Source organism: Giraffa tippelskirchi, chromosome 12, assembly GCF_054371585.1.
Source record: "Giraffa tippelskirchi isolate mGirTip1 chromosome 12, T2T-mGirTip1v1.2.pri, whole genome shotgun sequence".
Taxonomy (NCBI): Eukaryota; Metazoa; Chordata; class Mammalia; order Artiodactyla; family Giraffidae; genus Giraffa; species Giraffa tippelskirchi.
Genome location: NC_137286.1, coordinates 42962231 through 42981153, shown reverse-complemented (window position 1 = coordinate 42981153; position 18923 = coordinate 42962231). Strand labels below are relative to the sequence as shown.

The 18923-nt window shown below is 40.9% G+C and overlaps 1 protein-coding gene across 2 annotated transcripts; it reads left to right on the top strand.

Moving 5' to 3' along the window:
• Nucleotides 1-42: 42 nt before the first annotated feature.
• Nucleotides 43-18231, top strand: SAXO2 (stabilizer of axonemal microtubules 2). 2 transcript variants are annotated; one of them, XM_081546786.1, is made up of 4 exons: nt 43-141; nt 1844-2023; nt 8477-8679; nt 15733-18231. In XM_081546786.1, the coding sequence occupies exons 1-4, from the start codon at nt 104-106 to the stop codon at nt 16677-16679; spliced, it is 1368 nt and encodes a 455-aa protein (XP_081402912.1). In that variant the 5' UTR covers nt 43-103; the 3' UTR covers nt 16680-18231. The 2 variants fall into 2 exon arrangements, with proteins under 2 accessions (XP_081402912.1, XP_081402913.1); XM_081546787.1 differs by lacking the exon at nt 1844-2023.
• The last annotated feature ends 692 nt before the right edge of the window (nt 18232-18923 follow it).

The window sequence follows — 18923 nt, the reverse complement described above, 5'->3', positions numbered from 1 at the left end:
AGCCGGCGCCGCGTCCGTCTCCTGGGTTCCCGCGGTTGCCTTGACTACGGAGGGCGCGGTGGAACGGCGGAAGCTGCGAGTTTGTAGCTGAGGAGCCGGGAGCATGAGGACCTGGTGTCTGTGTCAGATTTGTACTTGCGGGTAAGGAACGGCCGGCGTGGCGGCGGCCGGGCTCGGAAGTGAGCTAGGGCCGCGGGGGGGAACGAAGCCCTCAGAGTGGCCGCCCGCGGAGGTGCAGGGACCGGGCGCAGCGACGTCCCCACTTATTCCCGGGTCCCCGAATGCTGGCCGCGCACCCCGCCAGCTATCTCGAGTTAAGCAGTTCTGCTTTGTGGGTTCCTGGCACTTCCCAGGTGGCGCTAGTGATAAAAAACTCGCCTGCCAATGCAGGAGACCCAGGAGACGAGGTTCCATCCCTAGTTTGTGAAGATCTCCTGGAGGAGGGCACAGCAACCTACTCCGGTATTCTTGCCATGGACAGAGACTCCCATGGACAGAGGAGCCTGGCGGGCTACAGTCCATAGGGTCGCAAACACGATTGAAACGACTTTGCACACACGCACGCATTTGTGGGGCTCCTATGCAGGGGCGCAAACTCCAATGCCATCCAGCGGGGGGATTTATATGCCTGTGCAGCAGCGGCCGGAGGTCAGGCTGGTAAGTGGGGGAGATCTGATTCGACTGGGAGAGTGTATGCCCCACATTATTTTAAAAATTAATAAAAGGAAACAGAAGAATACAAAAGTGTGCAAGTCGATGAGTTTTCGACCCATGTTACGCTTTCTGTTATCCCGTGCTTTCTTTTTTTCCCCACCCCTGCCTGACCGATATTTTCTTTCCCAAGCCCATCCAGCCTGCGCTCCTTTGGAATCTGACTTCCTGAAACTTAGAATTGGTCAGTGAGTCCTGCCTGACAACCTCCCATCACCTAAGCAATCGTCTTCTCCTTCCTCAACTTCCCTGTTGACCCAGGGATTAGATCACTGTTTGCTCAACGAATGTTATGAATATGTCAGCCCTGTGGTATTGTAACCTCCTCCAAAGGAAAGACCCTTAGAATGTTGATGAAAGCAGTCTTCCCTTTAGTTTCAGGAGTAAATGTTTATAATTAATAATCCAATGTGGATTAAAAGATAAACCGACATTTGAGGATTTGACTCATATTTGAAAACCCCGATGTGCACGAAAATTATTATTTCTAATCTTTCATTTCTATACAACCCAAGTTCCTTTCCCATCCAGCTGTCAGGAATTTTCAGTCTTCATGGTGTTGGAGGTTCCCTTTTCTTCAGGCAGTTGTTAAATGATCCAGGGAACTGAGGCATTGCCAAAGCAAGAGGAATCTTCTCTGGGCTTTAAACATTGGTAATGCTTCTCACTGACATGTCTCTTGCTGAAGTTCTAAGAATCCCCTCAGTAGTGGTGCCACCCCTACTTTCAAGTGTATATTTGAGGTACAAGAATCTTGGCAAAGCCAGAAGGCACTATTGAAGGGTTCACCTAACCAACTCTTGAGATCTGGCCACCACCTGCAACTGTGATAGAGTGGGGCAAAGATCCCTGCTCTTCTAAGAGAACAAACTCATTGATGTTTCAATACATTGCCTCTGTCTATCAGGATCAAGATTGTTGGGCCCCTTTGGGAAATTTTGACCTGTGTCTGTTACTTTTTCATCTTGCTATTTTAATCTTTTTTTTTCCTACTATGTAACTAAAAATTTCCAAATGTCTATTTCTTTCACTTTATCAGTCAAAACTGCCATCTATCATATTTTCCTCTGCAGTGTGCACATACAATTGCTCATGTGAGTTCAACTGTGATGAGTTTTTTATGTTTGCATAGGCGACATCATTGCCCACATGGAACCACAAGGATTTATGAAAATTCTGGCGGGTCTTGTGCCACAACTGAATATTTGGAAAAATATCCTACATACGGCAGTGTTCTTCCACCTCAGAGTCTGAAGCCCAAGGAAGAATTTCGAGCATATCGTGGCAAAATGGAAGGAATAACCACATTTAAGTAAATATCAAGAAACACTTTGCTTTACTTATTTTTTCACCACTCTCCTGGATTTAATAAAGTTTTCTTTAAACTATTTAGTTTAACTCTTTAAACTATTTGGTTGATTTAAGTTGAACCAATCTAAAAAGCAAGAAACCAGTTGAGTCACAACTTGAGAAAAACAGAAAGGTGAGAACTAAGCTAGAATGACAAAAATGAGACTGTAAAAGGGAAATATAAAAAGTTCTGTTGATTTCTTTTTTAACCTCCTAAAATCTCTGTGTTTGTCTGCTTTCCATTGTGACCAGAATGCAATAACTTCCTAAGGGTTATGTTTGTATCTACTCCAGCTTTTGCATCTCTGATCTGTTTTCTAACTTTAGGTGACCAAGATGACCTCTTTCTTTTTTTAATTTTATTTTTCACTGAAGTATAGTTGATTTACAATGTTGTCCCAATCTCTGCTGTACAGCAAAGTGACTCAGTTATACACTTACAGACATTGCTTTTTTAACATTCTTTTCCATCACAGGATATCGAATATTGTCCCTGTGCTATACAGTAGGACTTTGTTGTTTATCCATCCAATAGATTAATATAATAGATTACAATCTGCTAATCCAAAACTCCCAGTTTTTCCCTCCCCCACTCCCTTGGCAACCACCAGTCTGTACTCTATGTCTGTGAGTCTGTTTTTGTTTTATAGATAGGTTCATTTTTGCCGTATTTTAGATTCCACATGCAAGTTATATGGTACTTGTCTTTTTCTGACTTACTTCACTTACTTATGATAATCTTTAGTTGCACTCATGTTGCTGCAAATGACATTATTTCATTCCTTTTTATGGCTGAGTAGCATTCCATTGTATATATATGTACCCCATCTTCTTTATCCATTCATCTGTCGCTGGACATTTGTTTCCATGTCTTGGCTATTGTGAATAGTGCTGCTGTGAACATAGGGATGGTGCATATATCTTTTTGAATTATAGTTTTTTTGGATATATGCCTGGGAGTGGGACTGCTGAATAATATGGTAGTACTATTTTTAGTTTTTTGAGGAACCACCATACTATTTTCCATAGTGGCTGTACAAACTTACATTCCTACTAACAGTAGAGGAGAGTTCCCTTTTCTCCACATCCTCTCCAGCATTTGTTATTTACAGACATTTTAATGATGACCACTCTAATGTGAAGTGGTACCTCATTGTAGTTTTGAGTTTCTCCAATAATTAGTGATGTTGAGCAAGATGACCTTTTTAAAATGCAGATCCAAGTCTATCACCTCCCTGCTAAAACTGCTCTTGTATTTTCTCATTATATTTAATATACGACCAAATCCCTTCATTGCTTGGTCACCACTTTCTTCTCTGATTTATTTTCACTGTAATGCCCTTTGCACTCTTTTGGTTACATCCCATAGGACATTTTTCATTTCTTGAATGTACTAAGGTTCCCTTGTCACATAGCCTTCCAAGATACTATTTTACCTGCCTGAAATTCTTCCTGCATCTTACCGTAGTTTACATTGGTTCAACCTATGGATCTCAACTCAATTTTTACTCTGAAAAGCCTTCTCTGACACCCAGTCTTTGGTGAGGTTAAAGTCCCCTATTAAGTTCTCAAAGTATCTGCTTGTGGCAACCCACTCCAGTACTCTTGCCTGGAAAATCCCATGGATGGAGGAGCCTGGTGGGCTGCAGTCCATGGGGTCACTAAGAGTCGGATACGACTGAGTGACTTCACTTTCACTTTTCACTTTCATGCACTGGAGAAGGAAATGGCAACCCACTCCAGTGTTCTTGCCTGGAGAATCCCAGGGACGGGGGAGCCTGGTGGGCTGCCGTCTATGGGGTCACACAGAGTCGGATTGAAGTGACTTAGCAGCGGCAGCAGCAGTCTCAATGAAAGCAGGAACTATGTGTCTTCTTATCTCGGCATTCTGTTTCCAGAAACCTATTACATGCCTATTAGCTCATAGTAGGTGCTCAATATTTATTCAGTGTGTGATAGACAGAAAAGTTCTTTTAAGCCTCAACTTTTCACTTGGCTCAGCACTTTTGATCTCTTTGTATCTTTGTCAATTCAATTCTTTATTCTGTTGATGTGCACACTATTTTCAAGGCACAATCTAAGGCATTAAAAAATATCAATAAACATAGGTTCTTGCTTTCAAGAAACTCGTACATCAGATTTCTATAATTTAGGGTTTTTAAAATGCTCTAGAACAATGTTAACTTTTAGTATTATCCATTTTCATTTCAAAGAAAGATCATTTTACTTACATGGCAAAGGTGGAGACCTTCAAATTTTTAGTCCAATACTTATACCTTTAACATTTCAGGCAACTCTTGTGGTTCCTTCTGTAGGTGTGTGGCTCTTCCAGAAATGGAAGATCTTCCATAGTCCTCAGACTTTTGTGTGATTTGGAATCATCAAGAAAGGTTACAGTTATAGGTTCCAGCTGCTGCTGCTGCTGCTAAGTCGCTTCAGTCGTGTCCGACTGTGTGCGACCCCATAGCCGGCAGCCCACCAGGCTCCCCTGTCCCTGGGATTCTCCAGGCAAGAACACTGGAGTGGGTTGCCATTTCCTTCTCCAATGCGTGCAAGACCACCACCTAAAACAGTCAGTAGCTAATGGAGTGGATTCCAGGAATATGCATTTTTAACCAGCATCACTGGTGATTGTTGCTACAGACTCAATGCAGTGGGCAGGTCCTGGACTGTCCACTGGGTCTGATGTGGAATAGAAAGAAGGGCTTCCCCACCACTGTTTATAGTCTTGTGACTACAAACGGTCCCCAAACAAAAATCAGACAAACAAGATAATCCCAGATTGTAGTAAATGAGATGAAGGAGCTAAGCAGCTGGTTGAGATAGAGCCAAGGGGAAAGGTTGCTCTTTTTTTTCTCCACCTCTACTCCTTTCTTCTTTGATGCCTTAGTGATTCATACTGGAGATGTGAAGTAAAGTTCACAATATTCATATTTGTTGAATAAAGATTTTGCATTTAACCAACTCTAAAAAATGAAGAAAGTTTAACCTGCCACGTTTCTTTAAAAAAGTCAATTGCTTTTCAATTCTGGGTTTTCTCCATTGCCATGTTCAAGTAGCCTTAATAGTAAAAATAAAATAAAACTAAATAAAGATTCAAATATACTAACAAAACGAAACCTTCCATTTCTTAAATCATCTTTCCACTTAGTAAAACACTAGATCTTTTCATTGTATTTTGACTAGGGAATTAGCAGTATCGTGGCTCAGATGGTAAAGAATCCGCCTGCAGGAGACTCGGGTTCCATCCCTGGGTTGGGAAGATCCCCTGGAGAAGGAAATGGCAACCCACTCCAGTATTCTTGCCTGGGAAATCCCACGGACAGAGGAGCCTGACAGGCCACAGCCCATGGGTCGCATAAAAGTTGGGCACAACTTAGCAACTAAGAACAGAAGTATTTCCAAGGACCACATTCAAGGGATTTGGAACTCTTGCTTGACTCCCTCGTGTTGACGATGTTGACTAGGCAGCAGATAGCAGCTAGTTCATCTGTACAGTTAAAAAATAATGTGTCATTCTGTTCTATACTTTACTGTAGGAAGAGACTGTAAAGAGCAGATGTCTGGACTTGTACAGGACCTTTGGTCCTTTAGAGGATTACAGTTGTAGCACAATCAATGACTGCCAGAGTTGGCAGGAAGGCTGCCCTGGAAGTCTGAGTCCAGACATGTCCAGTGTTTTAGGATATATCAGATGAGTAAGAGTGCACTTACCCTTCACTACGTCTCCACAGAAAGTTGCTTTACGTTTGGAGGTACACTTTCTAACGTGTAACTAACCTAAATAGAGAATTAAGACTTCTAAGCTTTCTCTGTCTTCTCCCTGATTCTTCCACTTCCTGATTGCATTTTAGCCTGTTCCTCTCTAGCTGGTATTTGGGAAGAGCAAAGAATAACTCAGATATCTTGAGAAGCAGAGGTATGTGATGTCTACTGTTGTTCATCCTCTAAATAGTATTTCTCAAGCCTTTGTTAAGTGTCAGGCGCTATGCTTGGTGCCTGGGATACAGTGATGAGCGGAAACAGTCCTGATCTCTGTGCTTACAGACACTGCAGTCTAGTGGAGGTGGCAATCAAAAACATCATTCAGAATGATTATAAAATTGCAACAGTGATCAAATCTAGGAAGGGTAGGCACCAGGTAACTTGAGAGCCAGAATAAGAGGCTTGATTTTATCAGGGAAATGAGAAGAATGATCTAAAATCGGAAGGCTGTAAAGCACTTAACTGGATTAAGAATGTAAGAAAGTGCTTTCCAGGCAGAGAGCAGCATGAATCAGGAAGGAGAAGGCCAGCAGGGGCAGAGGAAGCACGAGGTGAGTTGAAGCTAGTGGAAGGGGCCATGCTCAGTTTCTTCTATAGCCTTAGAGCAGTAAGAAGCCCCTGAGGGTTTCTTTGTGTGTGTGTGTGTGTGTGTGTGTGTGTTGCAGGGGGTATGAAAAGATTGGAGAGAGAACTAGTGAGTGAGTTGAGGAAGCTACTGAACTGATGTGGATGAGCTATTACAAAAGCTTAGAATATCAGGGTGGTGGATGAGACAGAGAAAAGCAGTTAGATTTAAGAGAGATTTAGGAGGCAAAGCTGATAGGAGGTGGTGATAAACTAAATTTAAGAGGGAGGTGAGGCATGAAGGGGCTTCCCAGGTGGCGCCAGTGATAAAGGAACTTGCCTGCCATTGCAGGAGACATGCAAGACAACGGGTTCAGTCCTGTGAGGCATGAAGAGTCAGTTTAGGTTCCTGACTGTGCAGCTGAAGAAGTAGTGGTGCCATTCACTAAGATAAGGAACAAGCAAACGGGGCCAGATTTATTGGGGAGAAATATTTTGATTAGGGGTATAATACGTTTTAAGGTGCTGTTGACTGAGAGGCCTTGTGAAAACTGGTCTGAATCTAAGAGAAGTGGTCTAAGCAGAGATGTAAGTTTGAGAGGCATTTCCATCTAGTTAGTGATGGCAGCTGTGGGGGTGGAGGAGCTGTGCTCAGGAGGGAACATGGGATGAGCAGAGGAGAGTGTGCAGACCCAAGTGCTGAGGAACTCCAGCACTTCATGGCTGAGTCTAGGAGGGTGAAGCAACATAGGAGACTGAGAAGAAATAATGAGGAAGACAGGGAGAGAAAGATTTCCAGAAACAGAGTGGTCAATAATGAAAATTACTACTGGAGAGGTCTGGTAAGATGAGGACTAAGACTGTCTGATGCATTTCACTATATAGAAGTCACTGTGGACCTTTAAACTGTACTAGAGAGGGCTGTGCTGAAAAACCAGGTTGAAGTGGGTCAAGGAGGTGGGTTGAAGTGGATTGACAGGGGTGAGTTAACAAGTCTAAGAAGTTACATTGTGAACAGAGAAGGGATTCAGTGAGTTTTGTTTTTGGGAGGTTATGACCACATACAGAAAATACTGATTAGTAAAAAAATGGTTTGAATAAATCATAAAATAAGTGACCACAGCCAATAGAAAAGAAATGTCAATAGAAAGTCAATGCCAAAGAAAAGAAAGCAACTTGGAAGACTTTTAGTAATAGTAATAGTAATCAACATAATCATTCTTTATGTGTACAAAACAGTCATGTGTATGCTGTACATGCATATATGTGTCAGTCCTTAAAACAACCCTGTATGAGGTAGATGACATTATGGTTCTATTTTATATATAAGGAAACTGGAACAGACAGGTGAAGTTATCCAATATAATACATGTAGCGAATGACAGAGCCAGAATTTGGGCCCAGGTGGTCTGATCAGTCCAAGTCTGTGGTCTTCTCCAATTCAACAGACAGCCTCAGTGTCTGCAATAACATAATGTTTATCAAATGCCCAGGGTGGCCGAGGTACCCAATGACCCCCATCCCTGGCAAGAGCTGCTGGGGGATCAGAAGATGAGTGAGACTTACATCCATGCTATGAATATGATTGATGTCTAAAGGCCAGAGTCAGATATATGTGACTCCTTTAACTGATTATTTAATGATGAGCAGGAAAACAGCATGACCCAAACAGTTCATTAGAGTCTTTAATAGGATGAATAAGGGTTTTGACAAGGTGGACCCAGGGGATATAGTTAAAGTTTTTTCAGATTCATTTAAACCTTTAACCTGTGATTTCCTTCTAGATTAGACCAAAAATTCAATTCTTGGAAGATTTTATTTCTGTAAGATCCAATTAACCAATGATCCATTGTAAAGATGTTTGGAAAACTGGGATTTAAAAAAAATATTTATTTTTCTTAAGATATTTAGTCACTGGGTAGGACAGAAAGGAATGCAATAATCTCTTTCAAGTAGTTTACCAACCATCACCACTTTAATATCTTCTAGACTTTTCTAGTGAAAGTCTTGAAAACTTCAATACTGAATTGAAAGAGTTAAAAACAAAAGAACCTGTTAGGCTATGTTTCAAACTTATATATTTCAGGTCGGATTATCGTCCTTATGAAATAGACAAACAGCCTCGCCACGCACCAGAAGAATATAAACCAAAACAGGGGGTGATTGATCTTGACACCACCTACAAAAGGGATTTTAATTCTTACAAAGTGCATCCTGTGGTGATAGTTCGGCCTCTGGACAGAAAACAAGTTAAAAAAGAAAAGCTGGACACTGTTCCAACCTATAAAGGTAACTTGCCATTTCCAAAATTAAAGCACCAAAAACAAAAACTTAACCTTCAGCTTTGACATCCAACATCGAATCGCAATTCTGGCAGATTGCCAAACTTAAGTCTCCAAGGCTTGGGAGAACACTTCTTTCTCTTTTGTCAAAATAATATTGTATAGTGAGGAAAAATGACCATTTGCTTAGTTGAGAGTTAAGAGACTTGGGTTCCTGTCCAAATTCAGCCACTTAGTTTTCTATCTCAAACCATGAAAACAAAGGATACTACTGAGCAAGCATTCTGTCCGGTGTGTCACATTCTGTCCGGTGTGTCACATTACACCATTTTGAGTTGGCACTCTCCTTCCCTCCCAGTATGAAACTACCGAGCATACTGCCACCTTTGAGAAAGTCAAATAAATAGCAACTCTCTTCACCATTCAAGTGCTGAACCAACCAAAAGAGTTAGCAGGGAGAGAACCAAAATATGGCCTTTTATACTGATAAAGGCTGGGATACAGGATGACACTTACCTCTGTTAGCAGATGGTCCCTGATACTGAACTTCAGAATAAAACAGGCGTGTTCACCCAGTGAGACAATGTTGGATCCTCACACAGGCCACCTGCTCCTCTAGGCCTTCCAGCATGGAATACCTTCTGCCTGCTGGCAGCCAACTGCAGGGAGGAACGGGCTAGACGATGTGTGACCAGTTTCTTTCCAAAAATCAATCTGGTCTTACAACACTGTTGCTTTGGGCAGTTCTTTATTTTCCAACAATAGGCTATCTGGTTAGTTCATACTATTTCTATATTTTTTGTTAATAATGTAATTCGTATTTAGGCTTACAGTCTTTTCACTCGTATGTGATATAACTGAATGGTTATGTCCTAATATGAAACCTTTTTATAAAAGTGATGCCATCCACAATAACAGTAATGATTTATATTTTAAATAGATAATAACTGAATACACACTTATTCTTTAAACATCACTCTTAGCAGCTTAATGGGTAAGTAAAGTGTATGTTCCCTGGAAAAGGAAATGGCAACCCACTCCAGTATTCTTGCCCGGGAAATCGCATGGACAGAGGGGCCTGGTTGGCTACAGTCCATGGGATCACAACAGAGTCACTCTTTTTAAGACTGAATGACTAAACAACACAGTATATGGAATTAGTATAATATGATCTATAAGTCAGCTCAGTAGGGAGATCAGGAACAATGTTGTTTTTTTTTTTTTCTTTAAGCTGTGAGTGTATAAGACACCATACAAGGAACAAATTTTTAAGACAACACATAAAGTGAACATATAAGGGCTTCCCTGATAGCTCAGTTGGTAAACAATTCGCCTGCAATGCAGGAGACCCCAGTTTGATTTCTGGGTCAGGAAGATCTGCTGGAGAAGGGATAGGCTACACACTCCAGTATTCTTGGGCTTCCCTTGTCCCTCAGCTGGTAAAGAATCCACCTGCAATGTGGGAGACCTGGGTTGGAAAGATCCCCTGGAGAAGGGAAAGGCTACTCACTCCAGTATTCTGGCCTAGAGAATTCCATGGACTGTATAGGATCGCAAAGAGTCGGACACGACTGAGCAACTTTCACAAAGATTTTCACATACAGTGAACAAATATATTTTTATAATCTAATACAACATATAGTAATTGCTAAGATATATATTAATTGGTATGCATAGGAAATAATGTATTACATAATAATTTGACATAAAACTGGTGAAATGTTTGTACTGGGTCTTTTAAACAACCATAGTAAGATTTTCTTCTTTTTTTCTCTGTAAAGTTCACTTAAAATACAATAATACTGATAATCCTTGATGCCTTGACTATTTACATGTAACATACACACACGCACACACACACTCACACATCCAATACTAGTTCTGGCTTCTCATTACCTGGGCTTCCTATAGATTCATGTATTTCTACTCCCATAACCCAATGTTGAGGATTCCTGGGTTCCTTCTGGCCTCCTCTCTCCTGATCTTTCCTAGTGAGGAAAAGTTATCCTTGTATTTCCGGGTTGGGGGCACGAGACAAGAAAACCTATGGGCCAAGGGGACATGTTACCATCCTGTGTGATGACCACACTCCAGGCTCTGTAGATCCCTCCATAGGGACAGATCTGTAGCTGAAGAGCAATCACAATGGGAAGAGCCTCTCACTATAACCTAACAGTTAGAGAATAGAGGGCAGATAGAAATGGGATATGATTAAAAACAAAAAACTACAAGATGGTGAGAATGGCATCATCTAGATTCTGGAAATGTGGCTCCATGGAACTGGTGACTCAGACAGAAATATATCTGCCCCCAGCAGCCTTGGTTTAGAAACTTATTCAGACTAAAGTGTACATAAAGAAAATAGGTCAGTATTTGATTTGATAAATACTTTCTAGGGATTACTCTTCTGTGTGCTAGGCACTACAAGGAATAGAGATCTGAATGGAGCAGGGTTGTTGACATTTAGAAACTTTACAGTTGAGGAAAAAAAGAGCAATATAGCATGAAAAATTAAATAGTCATACAAGAAATAAATGAAATATCACAAGGGGGGGAATGATTCACTAGAAAATTTATGAAATAATTAGTGTTTCAAAAATTTAGACTGAACAAGATATCACTGCAGGCTAGTCTGAGAATGCATCAGAGACTAGTAAGTATTGATGTATGGAAAGAGGAGGGATGTCCTAAAAGCTAAGGTGAGATGAGCAAAGTCATAAAGCCAGAAAAATAAAAGGGTATTCAGTGAACATGGTGTGGACCAGAGAATTTCAGGATCTGAGTGATTGGTGTCTAATTCCAAAAACACAGGTTAAGATTGTGATGTCTTGGTTGTCAGACTGAGGAGCTTAACATTTTTCTAGTAGCCACTAAAATTTTTTGAGTTCTTCTACCAGATAGGATATAATAGATGGCAGAAAGCCATGACCTCCAATGAAACAGCTAAAAACATACATAAATTTTTAAAAATCTTTTTTTAAATAGAAGCAAAGAACTAAATTTACAGAGATGGAGGAGCCCTTCCTAGATGAGCTGAGGTGGCCAACTGTTCACTCCTCTGGAAGCATCTGTCAAGTCTAGGTGAGGCTGAAGATTGGGGTGGCATAAGCAAGGGACTCTTCTAGGGGGAAGGGAAATCAGTGGAGAACCTCACACATAGGCAGGTATGACAGATTAGAATCTATAAGTACCCCAGATGCAGGGCTGATTTCCCTTGTGGGGTGTTTGCTAAGTATTGAGGGGGCATGGTAGGCGAGAAGACTGGGCTAGAAAAAGCTCACAGAAATGTCCCACAGTCTCTCTTGGGAACAGGTGCTTGGAAGACAAAGCCCCACTAGAATGAAGGCAAAGCCACAAACACATCACAGGTCTTGTCCGAAGAAATTTGTAATTAGAGGAAGACTTTGTCTAATTAAAGATGTTACTGAACGCCAGTCTCGCTCAGTTCCTGATTGGATCACGGTGGTCTGCCCCACATCCTATCTGCCCAACAAAGGGAAGAGCAAGCTGTCTTCTGTTGAAAGTAACACTGATTTTAGTTTCTATGATTTTCTTGTGCATAACGTCCAGCATATAATAAAACCTTATAAGACCTATGAAGAATCAGGAAGTATTTGAAGAGATAATGGTCAAAGAATTTCCAAAATTGGTGAAGGAATTCAGGCCACAGATTCAAGCAGCTTATCAAACCGCAAAATAAACACAAAGCCATGTCTGGCAACTGTCATCAAACTTCTGAAAACCAAGTAAAGATAACTTCTTAGAAGTAGTAAGAGCAAAACTACACATTATCTACAAAAGAAAAGTTAGAAATGTACTTAACTTCACCAGAAACTATAGAAGCCTGAAGACAATGAATGACATCTTTAATGTTAAAAGAAAAAAAAAAAAATGAGAATTTCAAACCCAGTGAATCCTAGAATTTTATATGTAGTGAAAATATCCTTCAAAATAATGTAAAATAAAGAGGTTTTTAGGGAAGAAAAAAAAAAGGAGAAAATTTGTTAGTAGCAGATACATACTACAAAAGTAATTAAAGGAAATTCTTCAGGTTGAAGGAAAATTATTCCAGAGAGAAGCATGAAGAGCAGCAATCAATCAGTCTGTAAAGAGAAAAACAGTAGAGAAAATTGATGAAATGAAATGCTGATTCTGTTAAAAGATAACAAAGTTGAATAACCCTAGCCACAATGACCAAGGAGAAAAATAAAAAGAGAAGACACTAACTACAAATATCAATAATGAAATAAGGATCTTGCTTTAAGCCCTATAGAACCTTATTTTACAATATTTTTTCTTCTATTTCCTTATTCTTATTTTTGATGATTTCCTCAGGTTGCTATTCATTGCATGATTGCCTCAGATGGAAAAACTTATAATTTAGAAAGTAAAATAAACAGGATTTGAAAGTGACTTGAAACAGAGAGAAGGGAATGAGGGAGAGAAAATTAACTGGATGAAATCTTTACATGAGATGCCAAATTCAAAATAGTGTTTTATTGTTGTGTTATTTAGGGAAAATGAGTCTGAGCAAGATGGTGAACTCAGTTGGGACAAACTAAGTTTCCATTTACCTCTTGGACATTTGAATAGAGATTGTCTAGGAGGAAGATAGATACATTGGTTTGGATTTCAAGGCAAGTCTGGAGTAGAGATTCAAGTTTGGGAGTCATCAACTTACAGGCAGGATTAAAACTGTGAGACAAGTTTGATGATGTGTAGATTGCGAAAGAAAGGATGGAGCCCCCTGACTTTATGAAAATTGGTCCCACATTCTTGGTGCCATAAGACAACACAGAGAACAGAGCCCCAACTACCAAGAGAAAGAAACTGCATATGCTGCTGAGGACTTTTGTCCTCAAAGAGGAACCCAGAACAGCTCACTGTATAAGGATGGAGTTGGAGCTCTGCATCTGGATGTTCATGATGAGCAAACACACGCAAGCACCTCATGGACTTAAAGCTGTTTAGAAGAAAGCAAACTTCCCATCTAAACTGAATGGCCCTTATCTAACAAGTGCAGTACTGTAGTTGCCAAATGACCAGACGCATTGTTAGATGTAGACGGCATTATGTTTGATTTTTTCCATAAGTGTCATAAGATACTAAGAACCAATGATATTAATAAAAACCATGATGTTTTAAAGGTATTGCTAGAGTGTTATTAACAAATATTATAGCAAAATAATAAATTTCCAGGCATATGAGCATAGGGATATTTAAGAGGCAAACCAATTTTCTGCAGATCTCTGGAATTAATACATTGCTATCAAACCTCGTCTCTCTAAATTTTTGCTTCCTTTTTGAAAACCAAACTTTTTTGGTAAGGGAGACTATTCTTTTCTATTTAGTTTCTCTCATGAAATAAACATCTTTTTTGTAGACATTTTGGCAACAAAGGATCTCCCTGTATGTTTATATTGAGCCATAGACCTTCCATTAACATCCTCTGGTTTCCTTTTAGTTACTGAAAAGTAGTGCTATAATTTTATACTTGAGGTAGCAAACAACAGAGATTCCTTCATGGTGACTCAAGAAAAAGCGAGTTTGTGGTAAAGCTTCATGTGAAGTGGAACTGGAAAACTATGGCATGCAGAGGAAGCTTGAGGGAGAACTACCCTTTGCCCACCCCAGCACTGCCATTAGCTAGCTGGCTTTTCTCACATCATCCTCACTCTCCTGGACACATCTTCTCTGAATGCCCTCCAAAGTCTAGCCTTCTCTGCCTATGTATCATGTCACTGTTTCCTTATGAGTCTATTCCAAAGTCTTCAGCCCACCATAGCTCTCCAATTCTGCTTCATGGCACCTTTCACGTTCTTCTCCAACATGTATCTGAATTTGTCTTCAAAGGTAAGTTCACAAGACCAAGAATGTGCATGACCCAGATCATCTTTTCTTACCAGGTCTCTACTATCCGAAAGATTGCCTGCTCTTAGCTTATTCGCTCTCATTCAAACATCAGTAGCTTGAAGGTGGTGGGAGTAATCATTATTTGGTCAAAAACGTGGCTATTTTGGCAGAAATGCCTGTGACTGAGAAGTTTTTCTCTTCAAAAGAAGTATCCATAGAAGCATTTGAACTTTTGCTTTTCCAATAAACACTGCATGGCCTTTAGCCTAGACTCTAATTCTTTATCATGTATATCTTCTGTCTCTAATAAATTAATTTTTGGTATTTAGAAATACATATTTTGGGGTGAAGTCAATTCCATAGTATTTCTCAGCTTTCTCCCTTTCTCATCTAGAAACAGAAAGCCTAAATAAACCTCAGTTGGAATATAAGCACTTCAGTTTTCCATCCATGGTCTAGGTGAGCTGCAAGAAGAATTAAGGTATTTAACACGAAATCCCAGGTTCAGCCCTGATGTTCATTTCTCAATTCCAAACTTAGTCTCTCACACTTTACAGAGCATTCATTCTGGGCCCCTCACCTCCAGATGAAGCCCATTTCCCAAGGAGAAAAAATCAAAGCCAGTGCTCCTCCTGGGATAGTATAAGTTACCCTGGACCCTGTATATTTGCTCAGGGAGTCCTGTAGGCTTCCAGGGGTAGAGTGGAGCTGAAGTTTTCTCTACTTTGAGGGGTCCCCCCAAAGTAAGGAGTAATACCCACATCACTCTTGCCCACACAGTAGGGCCCTTGGTTTTATGTTAATCCCTAGCTTTTATGTTTCACTTCAGCATGTTATAACAAGAATCCCAACCAGTTCCTGGGAACACAACCCTAATCTCCTAAATTCTGTCTTCACCCAAAACACAACCTTTTCGGTTTTCAAAAACAATCAACAGTCAGGCTCAGATGTTCCATCCCCATGTTAAATCAGAAGAATCTGAAAGTGGAAAGTTGTGTGTATTAAAGTGGGGAGATAGGAAGAGGAAAGTAGAAGTGAAGGAAAAAAGGAATAAATCTGAGGGGAAATCAGTGGAACTTCCTACTTAATTGGTGTTGAGATACCTAAAGGAAATGCAAGGACGGCAATGAGAGAAGTCAGTCACGATTTTTAGAAGGTGGTGGTGTTCTTCAGTATTTAAAAATGCTCTCTCTCTTAAATTTTCAAGATGATTATAGAGCTTGGGACATTCAGAAAAGTGAACTCTACAAGCCACAACAAACTTACTATCCCCCTACTGTGAGATTTGGAAATTCAACAACATTTCAGGATGACTATATCCCTCGGGAGATAAAGCCTAGACAAAGCTGTAAACCCAGCCCTGCGGTCGAACGCTCTACCATCATCCCCTTTAGCGGTAACACAAGTCATCGCCTTGATTATGTGCCTCATCGACCAGAATTCAAGTTGGCAAGGCCAAAAGACAGCTACAAGCCCCCTGACCAACCCTTGGAGGACCTCACAACTCACCGATGCGACTTTCAGGGTCTCGTCGGTGAAACGGCAAAGATCTGCAGACCTGCACACACCAGAGTGGCGCAGGACGCTCCATTCGAAGGAAGCACCGAGTTCCGGGACAGTTTTCAAGCGTGGGCACTCCCAGCACCGCAAGTACAGAAAGCGCTGGAGTACGTCCCTCCCGCAGGCACCATGCAGCTGCAGAGCACCAGCCACCTCGACTATGTCCCGCATCAGGCCATGCGTGTGCTTCCCATCAGACCCGCTTCCCGTAGGAGAAATCATAACTTTCCTTTCCAAGGAAAGAGCACCACAAAGCAAGATTTCCCAGCATGGGAAAGCTGCCGTCAGGGCCTCATTAAGCAGGAGCCGCAGATCCCCAGCCCATCCGGAAAATTCGATGGCCTGAGCACTTTCAGGTCTCACTACGTGCCCCATGAACTAATTCCCACCGAGAGCTGCAAACCTGCAGACGCTCCCTTGAAGAGGTCGCTTCCGTTTGATGACGTCACCACGTACTCTCTGGAGTATCTGCCCAAGAAACTGGAGACCTGCCCGGCTAGCTACCCTTCCCCTCCTGGCTACCAGTTTGAAACTACAAATTCCCGAGGTCATAAATTCTTCCGCAAGATCGCTCCCGCGGTGAAGGCCTTCTAATTCTCAAACCATGTTTAAAAGGAAGCGGACTCACAGCATGTTGGCTTCTCAATAACAAAATCAATTTTCTACAGTAGAAAAAAAAAATTAAAGTGAAAACTAATTATTTTTTAAATTTTTAAACAAGAAATTTAGAAAATCTGTCAGAGGAAATCAGGATTTTTAAATCCATTTCGAATTAATATTTTAACCATGATTGTTCTTTAGTATGCGTTTCTGAGACTTAAATTATGTACATTCCCATCAGAACTATTTTTAATCCCAACATACTGTTTGGTAACTTGTTTCAATCTATTATAATTTATGCTTGTGTTTATACTTATGTCAAGTATATGGTTATTTACATAGGTGTTATCATTCATCAAGTGCCTTAGGACTTTTCTAGAGCACGACGGAAAATGACACACGGATTCTTCTTTAAAGACAACAGTATTTTTCTCCTTAGACTTCAAGGCATCTATGAGGTGTTCCTGAGTCAGGTTTTCACTGGTGGCTGTTAAGATGGCTGCACTGCTCCTCACAGGGTTCAGGTTAGTAAGAGGCACCCTAACGTCGAAATCTAAGGCTCCGTGGGTTGGAAATCGAAGCACCTGAGTTCACAGTTCCAGTGATGTTAATTTCTATTTGTGTTACCCTAGGCAAGTGACTCTTGTCTTTGAGTCTCAGTGTCTTCATTTGTAAAAGAATGTCTGCTCTGCCTACCTCACAGAAACTTTGCTCTGAGCATCAGGTCCTGTGACGCCTTGAAATCCACAAAGTAAGAGTGCTAACCAAGAATCAGGGTTTGTTCATAAGTCACCTAATCTCTTCTCGTACCTGTTCCTCCATTTTCATATTAGGAGAATTCCCTACTCAATACTCCCTTTCTGGCCTGTAGCAAGGATTGTAGAATAACCTAGCCTGCTTCGAGCTGATGGGGAGTATGATTTCTGAGAGAAGTCTTGCCCTTTAAAGCTTCACAAGCACCCTAGAAGTTGTTATAGAGAATGGAGAGTGTGGGTAGGGGAATAATGTGGTTTGAATGACACTATTTACAAAAAGGAAAAAGCATTTGCTGAAGTTTAGAGTATGACCAGCAGCTCTGAAGAAAATGTTCAGGGTAACCGCAGGCAATTATGCACCTAATTGCCATTCCCAGAATCACAGTGCAGAAGACCCAGGCTCAGCATGAGCACAGTTATGTCCTCCTCTCCCTCCAGTGTGAAGAGCAATGCCAAGAAGGGAGGGAGGGAAGGAATGGTGGCACCAAGGGAAGTAGACAGAACAGACTGCGTATATAAATGCTGAACATTGCCTGATGAATGAAACTCTTCCTCCCCAACCCCAGCCACACCATGCCGCACGTGGGATCTTAGTTCCCAGACCAGGGATCGAACCCGTGCCCCCTGCATCAGAAGCGTGGTGTTCCAACCACTGGATCAGCAGGGGAGTCCCATGAAATAAATTCTTATTGGGTATTTTGGGGGTAATATGATTTACTTTATCTTAAAAGTTTAGTCTTGTAGTTTTAGAATTGTTTCAAAATATATATCCATAACTGAGAATAAGCCCATCAACATTTGGCTAAAGTATTTTTCATTATGTGGCAGTAGTTTGTTTTTATTACTTTTGTATTTATTAGGGGAAATTATGTTGAATTATATGTATCTAGTAATATTAATAAAGTATCACTAAATGAATTTTCATGAAATCATTTCTGCAACCAATTTTCTCTGGAAGAGCCCTTGTTAATAAAGTATTTTCTAGGTTAAGGTATACATAATTCACACAAACTCACAGTCACACAACATTTTAAAAGCACTGGAAACTAGTAATATTATTTAACCATCTGCCAGATTTAGAATGAGTTTCCACTAAGCCAAACTTGGATGAATCTGATGAAGAATGGGGGACATTTGGAGACAAAAAGCAGTAGGAAATTTCACCCCCACACCATCCCTTCTCTACCCTGTCTCCCTGCATATCCTTGCTGTGGAAAATAAGACGACAGAATTAGTAAGAAAGGCTCTGTCGTTCATAAGAACTGGAGGGACAACAATGCCAAGAGTGAACACTAATGTGCACCATGGACTGGGTGATTATGCTGTCTCAAGGTTAAGCCGCCCATTGTGACACCCACACCCTCTGGGCACAGGCTATTAAAGGTCAGGAGGCTGTGCAAGTGTGGGGGCAGGAGGAACAGGGTAACTCTCTGTTCTTTCTACTCAATTTTGTTATGAACTTAAAACTGTTCTAAAACAATAA

Bases quoted from the DNA above. Each gene is read 5' to 3' on its own strand.
- SAXO2 (XM_081546786.1), top strand. From the start codon at position 104: ATGAGGACCTGGTGTCTGTGTCAGATTTGTACTTGCGG. The intron at 2,024-8,476 runs GTAAATATCAAG...TATATATTTCAG, and splicing joins GAAGGAATAACCACATTTAA to GTCGGATTATCGTCCTTATG. The intron at 8,680-15,732 runs GTAACTTGCCAT...TAAATTTTCAAG, and splicing joins CACTGTTCCAACCTATAAAG to ATGATTATAGAGCTTGGGAC.